The sequence below is a fragment of the Calliopsis andreniformis genome, chromosome 5 (assembly GCF_051401765.1).
Source record: "Calliopsis andreniformis isolate RMS-2024a chromosome 5, iyCalAndr_principal, whole genome shotgun sequence".
Lineage (NCBI taxonomy): Eukaryota > Metazoa > Arthropoda > Insecta > Hymenoptera > Andrenidae > Calliopsis > Calliopsis andreniformis.
The window spans coordinates 12,102,004-12,115,687 of NC_135066.1; the positions used below are offsets into that span (position 1 = coordinate 12,102,004).

Consider the following 13,684-nt stretch of genomic DNA (forward strand, 5'->3'; position numbering starts at 1 on the left):
TACCGTTAGAAAACTTTACACAAATACTTCACGCAATTGAAAAGAGTTCGAAAGATATGTATGTAATTTTGCTGTGTAACAACACAAAAGTATCATATATTGTCGAAACTTACAAAAGTTCGACAAATTTTGCAATAATACTAAAGAAAATTGTAAAAAACTTACCTCTGAGATAAGCTCTGTATTCGGCGTCATACGATTCGAAGAGAACTGCGCGCGCAGATTCGAGAATGCCAAACATATCGCTTAAATTCGAGAGTATCGAATCCTACTCGTTCGAGATTCTCTATAATTTGAATTTGAATTTGAATTTGAATTTGAGTTTAATTATACTTTAGCATTTTCGAGCAATCTTTTTTTGGTTATATTTTCTATGTTCCCACGTCTATACGAGCACGAAAACTTTCTTATAGTTATAAAAACAACAATAAATCTTACCCTTTGTAGTTATTCTATAGATGGACAGTTCCCATCTTTTTCTTTGTGCTCCCATAATAGAAACTAACCATAGAATGTAAACAATTCTTAATACGTGGATACATGCATACACTCACTTATTCTATCCGCACTTTACAGTTCTGCCTGAACTAATATATTTTATATTAATTTTGGATTAAATTTCCTTCCTTTCAGCACGTTTATGCTGAATTTATAATCCTTACTGACTTTAGGGGGTGAGTTGTATGTGATTCCCAAAGCCATCGTTATAAACATAGAGGGCGCTAAGAAACCTATGATTTTTCACAAAGTCGATAATTCAGACTCTCTGTAATTTTGATCTGGTGACAGTAAAAAATAAGGTTATGTTGATTACTGAGTTTCATACCGGTTTTGTAGAATGAAATAAATAACTAATTTGATCAGACACACATAAATGTCATCATGAATATATTTATGAGAAAACTAAATTGCAAATTGCGTAAAATACACCATCGTTTTGTACACATCGAAACGGAACAAACGAAACAGCTACAGTGGTTGAAACCTACTGGATACGAAACTAACATTACAGTGTATAATCCTATAACGAAATGTAAAGTACCGTTAATTTTAAAAAATAAAAATTTTTTAACTTGGTATGTCTGTGGCCCAACTGTCTATGATTCTGCACATATTGGACATGCAACGTAAGACATCTTTATTGATGATTATTTTTGTCAAAAGTTTCTCTCAGTTAGTAATAACAGTATAAGAACTATACACATACTTTATCTTTCAGAACTTATGTTAAGTCTGATATCATCAGAAGAATATTGTCAGATTATTTTAATATAAACATTATAATGGCTATGTGTATTACAGACATCGATGATAAAATAATAATGCGCTCAAAAGAATCTGGACAGAATTACAAACACATAACACAACACTATGAAAATGAGTTTGTTGAAGATATGGAAATGTTAAATGTCATTAAACCGCATTTATATTGTAGGGTTACTAATTATATACCACAAATTATTCAATTTGTTAATAATATTGTAAATAAGGGCAATGCTTATGTTGTAAAAGATGGTACAGAAACTTGATACTTACAATAATTAAGCAGTGATTTACTTGTTATGTGTTAGAATTTCAGTTGCTATGAGTACTCATTTTTCTCTTACAGGATCAGTATATTTTGATACAAGTAAATATAATTCCTATGGAAAATTGTCAAGTCAGGTTTCAGATGACAGTCAACCTGCCCATCCATATAAAAAGTCAGCATCAGATTTTAGCTTATGGAAGGCTGCTAAAGAAGGAGAACCTTTTTGGGATTCCCCATGGGGTCGTGGAAGGCCAGGATGGCACATAGAATGTAGCACAATTGCAAGGTAATGTGTTTTCGGAAATATAAATGATCATTTTGTAAAAGTAGACAATGCACTACCAAGTAGTTTATCAAATATGAATAAAATTTCTATTTTGATTAGCACAGTCTTTGGAAATTCGATAGATATTCATAGCGGTGGAATCGACCTTGCGTTTCCGCATCATGAAAACGAAGAAGCACAATCATGTTCCTATCATGAAGTAGACCAATGGGTAAACTATTGGCTACATTGTGGACATCTATTTTTAGAAGATGTAAAAATGTCAAAGAGTTTAAAAAACACAATTAGCATAAGAGAATTCCTTAACAAATATACTGCAAATCACTTTAGAATTCTTTGTTTACTTTCTAATTATAAAAATGGTATGTTTTAACGAATTTGAGAAGCAACAAGTTATTGCAGATTAAACATAAAAATGAATGATTTTCAGGAATCAAATTTTCTGATAGTGTAATGACTACTGCAGTAAATACACTAGACAAAATTGAACATTTCATGAATGACTGTGATAATTACATTGCTGGAAGATGGAGTGTTGGCAGTGTAGATGAAATTACATTACTTCGTGTAAGTATCTAATATCGTGTTATGTATGTATTTAAATTTGTATTTTAAAACAACTTCAAATTTTGTTTCAGTGTCTAGATGAAACGAAAAATAATGTTAACATAGCTTTCGCGAATGATTTTAACACCGCACATGCTACGCGATTGCTAATAAATCTAATTGATACGACGAACAAAATGTTACACGAACCTCAAGTAAATATTTATTTGTAATATACCTATATTTATATTAATGTTAAACAGTTACCTACCTATTTATTTCAACAATTGTAGGGGACTGATACAAACAGAAATATACCTGCTATAGCAACAGTATCGAATTATATATCGACAATATTTTCAAAACTAGGCATTTTGCATTCTGCAGAAGCAAATGAACAAAAAATCAATAGTGTCATCGACTACTTTGTACAATTTAGAAACACGGTTCGAAACAGAGCTTTAGAGCAAGAAGTGAAAGATAAAATTTTACTTTCTGCATGCGATGAAGCACGATCAAATCTTTCCACCTGTGGGGTAATAGTAAAGGTATAATATTTAAATAATTAATAATACTAATAATAATAGAGAATCTAAGATCATGCAATTCTAATATATTGTAACTTTTTCTGTTTAAGGATTTCAAAGATAAATCTTCTTGGAGCATCAAGAAATACTGAATTTTTCAACAGATTGTATATTGACAATTAAGGCTTTAAATAAAAAAAATTATTATTTACATTTCGTTTTATATTTAATTGCATCAATCAGCTGAGTCAGTAGTGTTCTTTAACTTCTTTGAATTACTATCAACGTTATTGTTATCCAAATTTTTTCTTTTCAGAGCTTCTTTCTTTTCTGCCATTGTTTTCTTTAATCCTTTCATTTTTCTTGTTTGAATAGTATTAATATTCTGTGCTCCAACATGAATACGACCAAATGTTGTGCCAAGTTTATCCACAGAAATATTCTTTTTCTTTTTAACCTATAATTATGTATAAAATAAACAAATTATAATAATTGATAAAATGATTATCCTGTTTTAATGTAAAACGGAAATAGTACCTTAAGTTCTTTGGGTTTCTTGCATGCTTGTTTAAAAAGATCTTCAGATGCAAGTTTTGTCCGTCTACATACCAAATCTGCTCTTGGACCTATTTCCTCTAACTCAATTCTTGGTATTCTGCAGTCAGACTTTTTTAAAAATATTCTGAAAGATAGGTTTGCTATAAAAATATTTCTTCATAACTAGAATATTCGATACAATAATAGAGAAAAATTTACCTATAACTACGTAAAAGTATTTTGTTCTCAATAGCAGTGAAACTTAAAACATGTTCAAGTCCTTGTAGCCTAATTTGTTCAGTAGGTTCCCTTTGAAACATATCCACAAGTAAATTTTTAATTCTGACAAGTTCGTGGTTATTTTCGAAAAGCTCCCCATTAAAAACTAATAAAGGTTTCAATCCTTCAGAAACTTTTGGAATTTTAAAATCCTTTAAACCTTTATAATTTTCTATGCCAAATTCTGCCATATCTAATAATGTATGTTCATACATCCTCCCCATTACAAGATTATGAGGACGTTTTTTATTATGCAAAGCTAACATAAAAAGGGGCGCATTATATTTAACAGCAAACTTTTCTAAAGGTGTTATGTCTTCAAATGGTAATACGTCATTTTTCTTTTGCATTATCGCTGCATCTGGTTTTTTCAAATCATACTAAAAGGATACAGCAATGATTAAAATTTCTATATAAAATATAATCTATTACAAATCTTGTATAATTCAACTCACCAAATCTTTCATAAAATCAACTACAAGCTGAGAAGTATTTTTTCCTTTAAAGCACAAAGTCTGTTTGACATCTTCCACTATTTTGGGTTCTTTCTTTAGAAGAGCCCTTTTCCCTCTATGAGTAGTTGGTTTCCTGCAAAGAAAGATCACTTTTAATTCTAGTAGTAAAGACACATAATGCGAAAAAACAAGTATAAACTTTATTCTACGTTAATAATAAAATAATCAAGGTTTAACATGCAAAGCAATAATAATGTATATAAAAACTAGAAGACATTCATAAAATGTAAACATTTGAATACACTTGACATGTGATAAAAACATAACCATAAACTGTCATTCCGTATACAAATTACAAATACTTACACTACTCTACTTATCACGGGCATTCTGACTAATATTCCGAAAACTACCTTTTATTTCAGAGTATTATAAACATTGAAATGAATGAAAATTTACTTATTAACAGACTAAGTAATACACGTGCTTTTGCAGCCAAGAATCACGCGTGTTTAAATGGCCACCTAGCGGTAATATTCATAAACTAATGAATATTCCATTTAAAATATGCAGGAAGTGCAGAACACACAAAATATTCATTTTCATATCTGAGGTTGTAAGGCAAAACTTTAACTCAAATGTTTTAAAAATGTATTATAGGTCGTTTTTCCTTACAGCCACAGATAGTAGAAAAATATATAAAAAGATTAATATATTTTTATTTCATTGTATAATAGACGTAAACTATAAAAATAGAGAGATGGATTATAAGTTTATGATTACTTATTTAAAGTGTTTGTATCTTTATTAGTACAATGTAATAAACTGTTATTTATTCGCTGCCTGATTGTCTGTTTGTTCTTCTATGTAAGTTCTCATTACAATGCATTTTGTTGTATGACAAGGACAAGGAACTTCATGTTCAACTTCTAGTGCATCTAATAGTATTAATTCCATGTTATACTGTCTGGGCTTCGGAGAGTTTCTTGCCAATTCTAATTTGAACGCCACAGGTTCACTTTCCTCTACTTCCAGGTCATTGGGTAAAACGATAGCAGTTTGTTTCCAATGTGTAGCTTCGTCAAAAGGACTAGTAGATAACTCTGATCCATCTGGAAATTCCACAGCAAACCAGATACAAATTCCTTGATATCTTCCAGACTTGTTACATACAGAAACATATTCTTCTCCGCCGAGATGATCTAGTTCTTGCACATCAATACACTGTAAATCCATCCATGCCAACAATTTGCCTTCAGCAAGAAGATCTTTTTCATCTACAAGTAGTACCTCAGGTTTCATTGATTTCGTTTCTCTGTACTCCTTCCCAATGCATCTGTAATATAAAACATATAAAAATATTAGATATTATAACAAAACATTTCTGAATTATTGTATAAAATATTTCTTATTACTTCATACTAACTCCATATATGTCATTCCAGAAATCATACATGGATGGTAATTGACAGGGTGATGCATAAAGCTTAGCAACAGATGGGAAAAGAAGGCCATTCTCGTTTAAAAAATGATCTCTGGCAAATAGAACAGAATCCAACATTCCTTCATGAACTAAATAAAAACCCATCCATTCTGAAATTATTATATCAACTTTCTCAAAATTATTTGGATCAATATCTTCTACTTTACTGTGAATTACTGTAATTTTGTCACTCAATTTATTTTCTAGCACTACTTCGTTTGTAAGTTTTACCAAGTCACTTGCTTCTATCGCATAAACCATTTTTGCTCCTGCTTGGGCACAAAAGATTGATAATATTCCTAGAAACAATGAATACCTTTCAAGTTTATTATTCGTTCAAAATTTCATTAACTTGGATTGATCATAATGTTTTACCAGTTCCAGCACCAACATCCATAACAATCTTATCTTGGAACATGTGTTTAGAATTCATTATAGCATTTTTGTAAGCAAGAGTTCGAACTTTATCATTTAACATCAGTTGATGCACCTACAAATATTATTAAAAAGCTGTATGTTTTCTCATTCAAATGCATATAGTTTAAAACATACTTACATCTAATTCTTCATAACTTTTAAAGTATTGATCCATATTTTTAATCTCTTAAGTAACAATTTATCCTTTAATTTGTTTCAAATTTTGTTATTTAAAAGGAAAAATATGTAGTTGCTGAAGTTATAAATTTTAAGTTTTAGAAGATATTTATTAAAGTCGAACACTTTCCCTTCTACTTCATGGAACTCCTAACCTCAATTCATAACAAATAACGGACAACACGTGTACCGCATCTTAAAAGGGTTGCTTATTATTTATTAAATATATAATGTATAAAGATTTTTTAAGAAATATACATTACTAATACTGTAATCTTAAACAATAATTTACAATTAAGGTATATTTACAAAAAGTATCTTTTTCGCTCAGTATTAGTTTAAAATTCAATTAATCAAAATTATCAATCTATATTATATACAGTTGCAAGCAATTTTTTATGTCCATCATTAGTTAATATCTATGACTAGGTCTTTTATTTTCACTAGCTTTTTGTTGTTCTTTCTCTTTCATTAGTCGTTTAAACTCAGCTTGTTTCTCCATCTGTTTTCGTTTTCGCTCTATTCGTAAAAGTTCTTCTTCACTTAATACTGTAATCATCCCCATTTAAATTAATGTTGACTCATAAATAGATTATGTAATTATACAATTTCCTTACCTTTTTTCTGGTCCACTTGCTTCTGACCATCATCTGATTCACTCTGATGACGACCATTGGATTGTAGTTGACCTTTTGTATCAGGCAAAGCCTTTGATGATTGTTCTGTAGGACTCTTTGGTTTTGTTTGTTGTACTGATATTCCTGGCAGACACACATTTTCTAAAAAGTATCCTATATTAACGATTGATTTATTAAAATTTTATTCTTAATAAATTTTATAGAAACCTGTGTGTTTTTTGTGATTATCCTTATGAGTCTCAGAAGAAGTTGGTTGATCAAATTGTTCAGGTATACCTAACTGTTCATCAGAAGTAGTCCACTGCAGATCTTCCTTCTGAACATTCTTCGCATGAGAATTAGGTAGCTTCTTCATTAATTTTTGTATTTCAATTTCTATTGCATTGCCAAAACATGACAGAGTTTTCCTAAATGCATCTGTAAGAGAACCCTAAATATGATAATCAAAAGATTTTCTTAATGCAAAGATTGAAATATTTCAAATAGTGAACATACAGCTCTCGCACAATGTAATGCTGCACCTTTCATAGCTCCCTCCGCATGACAATATCCCATGTCCTCATGAAATATTCCATTTATCAATTGAATCTTAACAAATGTAACACATCCACAAACGTATTTACCCATGAAGGATTCTATAAAATCTGAAATAAATTTCAGTAAAAAAATGTGTGATACAAATGCATAAATTCAAATTAACGAAATCAAAATTAAATGTACGTACCAACTGTCTGACTAGTAACAGTATGACTCCACTTTCCTTCCCCAAATATTCGATTTGCTAGAGATATTAATTCATTATTAAGTGTGAATGTCTCCTTCACATCAAATTTCTGAGGGCACATTGTGTTTATTGTGGTTTGTTTTGAATTTATAGGTGGCTAAAAAAAAATGTGAACTTTTACATAACACGTATAATCAGTTTTGAAAAAAACGCTGTAACCTATAAAATACTTACAATTTTTATACATGAAGGATAATTTGTCGCACTATTCATTCTTTTATTTTAACCGTCAATTCCGTTTGAAATTTTAATGATAACAACGTTAGAGGACTAGATGTCGATACTGTTTCAGTGATTCGATGTATTAAATTACTTTAAGTTACATCGTTACATGTTACATTAACATGTATCTACCTAGAAGCCCGAAAAAGCTATATGAATTCAGGAATTTCTTATTTTTTGACTATCAGTATTTCGAGAAAAACGCGTTTAAAATTTTGAATACCTAGGTAATTTTTTGTCTGTAAGTAGCAACACTCGACCGCGCGATTCTGTCTAGAATGAGAACGAATAGAAAATTTGTTAAGAAATTCATTAAGAATGAGAAAAAAAAATTAAATTGCAAAAGATTAAGATGTCTATCTATTTTATACTTTTGTTGCACTCATTCAGTTTAAAGTGTTGGTAGGAGGATACTTCAGTTTGAAATTTGCACGACGAAAGACTCGCGCACTCGACAAGATTCGTAATAATTCAGAAAGAAATGATTCACTATTCTATATTTTCAAATTACATTTTTACAAATTATACATTTTACACTTTCTGTAGGTACGATAAGAATGACGGTACTGTGATTTATTTTGTATATTTATTTATACAATAATCATTATAATAAATTATATATATAATATATATTTGTATTATGCGTGTGTAGTGATAATATGTATTGCATAGAAATAATGTTTGACACGATTTTGGCGAATAGATTGGCTAGATTATGCCTTGTGACTCACACATTTAATTGCAACTGATACTCACCACACTCTTTCTATCTTTTGATTAAAATCACCACCGAGCCTCTATAATTTTAATTTTGGACTTTGCTTTGTTGCATTCGTAGGAAGAACGTGTGCATGATTAAAAAGTAGCAAGCTTCTGTTTAAAAGTTTGTTGAGAGTTAGATTTAGTGCATTATTAATACACAGTTTGTAATAAAAAATATTTATGTACAATTTGAAATAATTTTTTATTAAAGCATATAAATTCTCTTTGGAATCACCGGTATCAGTTTATTAAATTAAGTTTTATATTTATATATTTATACGTTCGTACACGAAAAATTATTCATTTAAGTAAGTGAAATTTAGAAATAAATATTTTGCTACTTATTAATTGTACACAGCTCTTGATTCGTCCTAGTATTATAGTTCTTATTAACCTTATCTAGAAGAACGTTTGTCTCACATTTAATTATTTAATACAATAAAGTATATAATAAGTAAAACTCTTAAGCCCGAGGCAGTAATTCTATACATATACACTGATCATTTTGTTTTTAGTGGGCTGAAATACCTAAACAACAGTTTTACTTTTAACAGACACACAGTCACACTTAGTGTCATTGAGCTGATCTTATTATATCTAATTCTTTTCCAAACGATTACATTACAATTAAAATGTTAACATAATATTTATAGAAAAAAACGTAATTTTCACTATGATATGGACTGCCTGTGAAAAGACACAGGCAGCTATTAAAAAATTCTCTAAATGTGCTCGAAAACACTGCTCGTAATGTATCGCGTAAGTGACATAAAAGGAGAAATCCGATTTCATGTACAAAAATGAGTTACACATTTACATACTTGAACGTCACATTTTGAACTATAACTGGGATACAATATAATTATTACTACTTTTAAATCTACACGATTTAAAAAAGATGTTCAAAAGGAAAATGAGCTTACGACGAATTAGGAAACAATGTTTGATTACTATAAGTACCGTTGCGCTCGAAAATATATGTGGAACGTTTTCATTTGGTACTATAAAATATTTTACGATACACGTTAAATCGTACTATAAATAATTTAATAAATTTGTAAAGAATTACACAAAGTTTCCGACAATTCAATAATCATTATTAACGATTCTAAAAATTATTTCTACGATATACTCTGAATTTGTGTCTTATATACATGTGATTTTTAATAATATAACAGTATCTAAGTATCTCTAACTGAAAACTATTCTCGAAAATGTATATCCTTAAAGAATAAATAGTGAAACAATAACAAGTTAAAGATCTTACACGTAGATAAAAATATTCTATATGTGTATTTATATATTTATATATATATTTATATAAATTTAAACGTAGACGTGACGTGACCCCACATTAGACTGATAAATAGCACTATAGTATATTACATGTTACGTATGTAAACTGAAAAGAGAACATTATAAAGTAGGAATTGTGGCACCTTATCGAACTACTCGAAAACTAACGCTTAAACGCTTATTTGGCAACAATTTATAGTTCACATAGACATTTCTCCCTTTATGTCTCGGAGCAAATCTAAATGTTGCACGTATGTATAATATTAATCGAATGACAAGATGCATAAATTTGTAAACAAATAGGCACAGTACAAAAAAAATAAACATAATCACAGCTGAGTTGGCAGGCAGGCGGGCAAACGCAGGCGTACTATTGGACAGGCTTGCTCGACGTTGATGCGTCTCATCGCTTTTTACATGTTTTTTTACTTGGTCAACATTACTTCGATAGCCTGCTAAGCCCATATCATTGACAGTTTGAGTCTTAAACGTAATCATTAGTTCCAGGACTCGTTAAAGGTTCCTGAGCCTATTCAAATTAAAATGTTTAAATGACATATTGAAATTTCATAAATCATTGATTAATATACTCATCGCAGATATATTTCAATAGTGACACAACTAAAAAAAAGTATGTTTTTCGGGGAAAGTAAAAAACTGTTTGTCAGCTTAAAAGAAAATTATTAAATAAAAAAATAGTTCTATTTAATGACAGTTAATTTACTTGAATAATTTATTTAGAATATATATATATGGATAATTACAATAAATGATTTTGTTGTCAAATTATTATCAAAAGTCGACGTAACTCGAAAATCGTCTCTTTTGAGTTGTGTTACTTTTGAAATCCATGTGCGACATAATAATAAACACAATTTTATTTGTTATACGATACGTCGAATAGAGTAATTACCTCTTCTCCAACTGTAGCAGTAGGGAGCGGAAACCTATTTTTCTCAAGACTAAATTGATCTTCTGTGGTTTTCCTATACACAGGATTATCGAAATTCATACTCGTTACATTACGATGGAGATAATGCCTATAGCATAATACTGCTACTAATGCGAGGAGCAACAGCCCTGAGGACGCCACGCCTATCACGATAACAGCAACTAAACCAGCATCTGTTGATTCGGCTGTTAGTCCTTTTCCATCTGCATCTGCTGGACGCGTTGTATCTAAAAAAGTCATCGTTTTGTAAAATAAAAGAAATTCTGAGGTACATGGAATGAGTTTCCATTTAATAATTTCATGCAAATGCATTATATTCAAATTAAAAATATATATATGCTGAAGCCAAACATTTATGATCCATAAATTCTAAAAATTAACACTAACTCTAGTAACTATCGTGCAAATGTACTTACGTATAGTCGTACTGGTAACGTTGAATATTTCGAGTCTCTTGAATGGCTTAGTAATTTCTTGCGTTGTAGGCGCTACAGTTGTAGTTACTGGAATTATCCCATAATCATGCAACACCGATGCAAAATAATATAATATATAATTAAGTAAAAAACATAAGACATTAATGCAATGACCATGTAATACCAGAATAGAAACATATCGATGCAAGCTGACAATGAAACAATAATTTGAAATAAAAATAAAATTTTAATCATGCTAGATATTACATATTTTTCATTACGAAATTGCGGACTTTTATGCAATTTCATATTTTCATAAGCACAAATTAAAGGAATGGAAGCACAATTAAAATTTACTTTATGTGCACTTTACTTTTCATATTCAGCATATTTTTTAATAGCTATACGAACTCTGTAGTTTTTTACACATTTACAATTTCCATAGATGTATAAAAATCCGCAGTCTATTTAGTACTTTTCATCGTAAGCATTCATCTATTCTAGTAGCATGCGAAACGGTCATTTTAATGTCATTCCCTTTATTTTTCTTATGACGTGCATGTTAAACCAACATGTATGGTTTGTTTGAAAGAATAAAAGTGAATCGTTAATTCGACTTACCCTTTTCTACACACATTAGACCGTCAGGTAACAGTCTTAGGCCATCTGGACAAGCACAACTAAGAAGAGGCGATTTCGAATTTATTCTTGGTGCCGGTAAACACAAATGGCTACAATGACCATTTACAGCCTGACACTGATTCATTCCGTCAGGTTGTCTATACGGATGATACACGTGAACAACCATAGGATGTTTCAAAGTTCGAACCGATGTAACAGCCTCAACTTCTTTACCAGTGAATTTATTCGCTTTAAATATCGTTTCTTTGTCCCAATCTGTCCAATAGACATAATCCTCAAACGTAGTAATGCTGAACGGATGCCTTAAAACATCAGGAGAGTACAAGACTGTTCGTCTGCCAGAACCGTCGTAGTTACACGATCCTATTATATACAATTTAGCATCCACCCAATAAACCTTTTTACCTATTAAATCTAAGGTTAATCCGTTTGGCCACTTTACGTCGTTATCAACTATCACCTGCAACAAATTCAGTTTTTAGAAACTCTGTCTTTATCTCAGCTACCACCTTATTTACAGGAATCGTAATAGTTATGGAACCTTTTAATAGGCTCTGTTCAGAATATGTATCGTGGAACATTTTTACAAAAAGTTCTCGTATTATAAGTTTCGATGAGAACATATAAAAAAAGTTTTTACAAAAATAGAAATTTTTCTGGGATAGGAACAGATATTTTGTTCATTAATACTAAAAAAGTTTATCTCAATTAACTGTTTATTCTGATTCCCGATTTTTTAACATACCATTCGATGAGAACCATCCATGCCCGCCTTTTCAATACGTGCTTCATCGCTCCAATCGGTCCAGAACATCCATCCTTCTAATGGATTCAAAGCTATCGCTCTAGGTTCACGTATACGATCTCGTATGAGAGTCTTTCTCATATTGCCTTCAAAGTTAGCCAATTCTATGGTATTCTTTGCGGAATCAGTCCAGTAAATGTGACTGTATACCCAATCAACAGCGAGTCCATCTGACGTTGTTAAACCATCATCAATGACTACCACACGTTCATTACCTTCATCTATTGGAGCTCTATGGAATGATAATTATACATGCAAGTAAGAAATAGATTATACAGTATTAGAAAAGTAAATTAGGTAGATGAATCCTTACTTGTAGATCTTCTTTTCACTTATGTCGCTCCAGAAAATCATGCCAGTACGGAAGACAAAATCCAAAGCAGTTGCTGTTTTCGTATTATTCACAATATCTGTCATTTCTTGACGGTCTAAAGCTACTTTCCTAATATCGTGACTCCTAGTGAAGAGAAGGCTCGCGTGACCCTCTGCTGCCTTGCAACGGGTAGGATTCCTAGGATCTCTAAGGTAACCAGCAGCACAGCTGCACTTAAACGTACCCTTTTCATTCAGGCAATATTGGGAACAGCTACCTGGTTCCAGGCATTCGTCAATATCTAAACCAGAAAGTGGAAAACACTGTTTTTATATTCACTCAGAGAATATTCTATTAAGGAAAAAAACTACTGTACAAATTAGCGTTAAAAAAAAAGTAAAAAGTAGCGTTAAACTTTTTAATTAAACGTGTTTTCCTCGAAACTATGTTTTGCAAACTGGGCGTATCTACTCAGTTAATTTTCACATCCAATTTACTTCAAATTTTGGATAGTAGTTCTTAAAGAATTTTTGTTTGAATAATTAGTTCTTACATAATGTTGAAAAAGGCACTGACTTTTTAACACTTTTTTTTACATTTTTTTCTACAAATTTCT

General features: G+C 30.7%; 5 protein-coding genes across 10 annotated transcripts in view; 1 reads left to right on the forward strand and 4 right to left on the reverse strand.

Moving 5' to 3' along the window:
• The first annotated feature begins 813 nt into the window (after positions 1-813).
• On the forward strand, positions 814-3,101 carry Cysrs-m (cysteine--tRNA ligase-like protein, mitochondrial). Its single transcript, XM_076377674.1, has 8 exons — positions 814-1,127; positions 1,220-1,515; positions 1,610-1,817; positions 1,917-2,179; positions 2,248-2,384; positions 2,456-2,578; positions 2,657-2,911; positions 3,001-3,101. Exons 1-8 carry the CDS (start codon positions 883-885, stop codon positions 3,040-3,042), a joined length of 1,569 nt encoding a protein of 522 aa, XP_076233789.1. The 5' UTR covers positions 814-882; the 3' UTR covers positions 3,043-3,101.
• Positions 2,752-4,668, reverse strand: Non3 (Ribosome production factor 2-like protein Non3). Its single transcript, XM_076377675.1, has 6 exons — positions 4,528-4,668; positions 4,162-4,294; positions 3,647-4,086; positions 3,428-3,572; positions 3,103-3,347; positions 2,752-2,892 (listed from the first exon to the last, which is right to left on the reverse strand). The coding sequence occupies exons 1-5, from the start codon at positions 4,548-4,550 to the stop codon at positions 3,126-3,128; spliced, it is 963 nt and encodes a 320-aa protein (XP_076233790.1). The 5' UTR covers positions 4,551-4,668; the 3' UTR covers positions 2,752-2,892; positions 3,103-3,125.
• A 192-nt stretch (positions 4,669-4,860) lies between these two features.
• On the reverse strand, positions 4,861-6,591 carry LOC143179057 (uncharacterized). Its single transcript, XM_076378054.1, has 4 exons — positions 6,201-6,591; positions 6,020-6,134; positions 5,577-5,943; positions 4,861-5,497 (listed from the first exon to the last, which is right to left on the reverse strand). The coding sequence occupies exons 1-4, from the start codon at positions 6,234-6,236 to the stop codon at positions 4,990-4,992; spliced, it is 1,026 nt and encodes a 341-aa protein (XP_076234169.1). The 5' UTR covers positions 6,237-6,591; the 3' UTR covers positions 4,861-4,989.
• Positions 6,592-6,710: 119 nt separating this feature from the next.
• Positions 6,711-7,905, reverse strand: LOC143179058 (uncharacterized). Its single transcript, XM_076378055.1, has 5 exons — positions 7,835-7,905; positions 7,601-7,757; positions 7,372-7,520; positions 7,084-7,306; positions 6,711-7,017 (listed from the first exon to the last, which is right to left on the reverse strand). Exons 1-5 carry the CDS (start codon positions 7,871-7,873, stop codon positions 6,839-6,841), a joined length of 747 nt encoding a protein of 248 aa, XP_076234170.1. The 5' UTR covers positions 7,874-7,905; the 3' UTR covers positions 6,711-6,838.
• A 462-nt stretch (positions 7,906-8,367) lies between these two features.
• The window catches only part of LOC143179930 (low-density lipoprotein receptor), a 60,561-nt gene continuing 55,244 nt past the window's right edge, over positions 8,368-13,684 (reverse strand). For 5 of the 6 annotated variants that reach the window (XM_076379375.1, XM_076379376.1, XM_076379380.1 and 2 more), the window contains 6 exons: positions 13,069-13,369; positions 12,696-12,987; positions 11,930-12,410; positions 11,309-11,395; positions 10,854-11,119; positions 8,368-10,469 (listed from right to left, as the gene is read on the reverse strand). In XM_076379375.1, coding sequence (XP_076235490.1) covers positions 10,425-10,469; positions 10,854-11,119; positions 11,309-11,395; positions 11,930-12,410; positions 12,696-12,987; positions 13,069-13,369 — 1,472 coding nt within the window. In that variant the 3' untranslated portion in view covers positions 8,368-10,424. The remainder of the gene's footprint in view (positions 10,470-10,853; positions 11,120-11,308; positions 11,396-11,929; positions 12,411-12,695; positions 12,988-13,068; positions 13,370-13,684) is intronic. The other variant, XM_076379377.1, reaches the window with a different exon arrangement.

What these genes read in the sequence shown, in the direction of transcription:
- Cysrs-m (XM_076377674.1), top strand. Translation starts at nt 883, where the DNA reads ATGAATATATTTATGAGAAAACTAAATTGCAAATTGCGTAAAATACAC. An exon ending in TGCTTATGTTGTAAAAGATG is followed by an intron (nt 1,516 to 1,609) that starts GTACAGAAACTT and finishes TTTCTCTTACAG; the next exon opens with GATCAGTATATTTTGATACA. An exon ending in ACTTTCTAATTATAAAAATG is followed by an intron (nt 2,180 to 2,247) that starts GTATGTTTTAAC and finishes AATGATTTTCAG; the next exon opens with GAATCAAATTTTCTGATAGT.
- Non3 (XM_076377675.1), bottom strand. Translation starts at nt 4,550, where the DNA reads ATGCCCGTGATAAGTAGAGTAGT. An exon ending in CCCGTGATAAGTAGAGTAGT is followed by an intron (nt 4,295 to 4,527) that starts GTAAGTATTTGT and finishes CTTTCTTTGCAG; the next exon opens with GAAACCAACTACTCATAGAG. An exon ending in ATACTTTTACGTAGTTATAG is followed by an intron (nt 3,573 to 3,646) that starts GTAAATTTTTCT and finishes CCTATCTTTCAG; the next exon opens with AATATTTTTAAAAAAGTCTG.
- LOC143179057 (XM_076378054.1), bottom strand. Translation starts at nt 6,236, where the DNA reads ATGGATCAATACTTTAAAAGTTATGAAGAATTAGAT. An exon ending in AAAGTTATGAAGAATTAGAT is followed by an intron (nt 6,135 to 6,200) that starts GTAAGTATGTTT and finishes TAATATTTGTAG; the next exon opens with GTGCATCAACTGATGTTAAA. An exon ending in GGATGTTGGTGCTGGAACTG is followed by an intron (nt 5,944 to 6,019) that starts GTAAAACATTAT and finishes CATTGTTTCTAG; the next exon opens with GAATATTATCAATCTTTTGT.
- LOC143179058 (XM_076378055.1), bottom strand. Translation starts at nt 7,873, where the DNA reads ATGAATAGTGCGACAAATTATCCTTCATGTATAAAAATT. An exon ending in TGTTACTAGTCAGACAGTTG is followed by an intron (nt 7,521 to 7,600) that starts GTACGTACATTT and finishes AATTTATTTCAG; the next exon opens with ATTTTATAGAATCCTTCATG. An exon ending in TAATCACAAAAAACACACAG is followed by an intron (nt 7,018 to 7,083) that starts GTTTCTATAAAA and finishes GATACTTTTTAG; the next exon opens with AAAATGTGTGTCTGCCAGGA.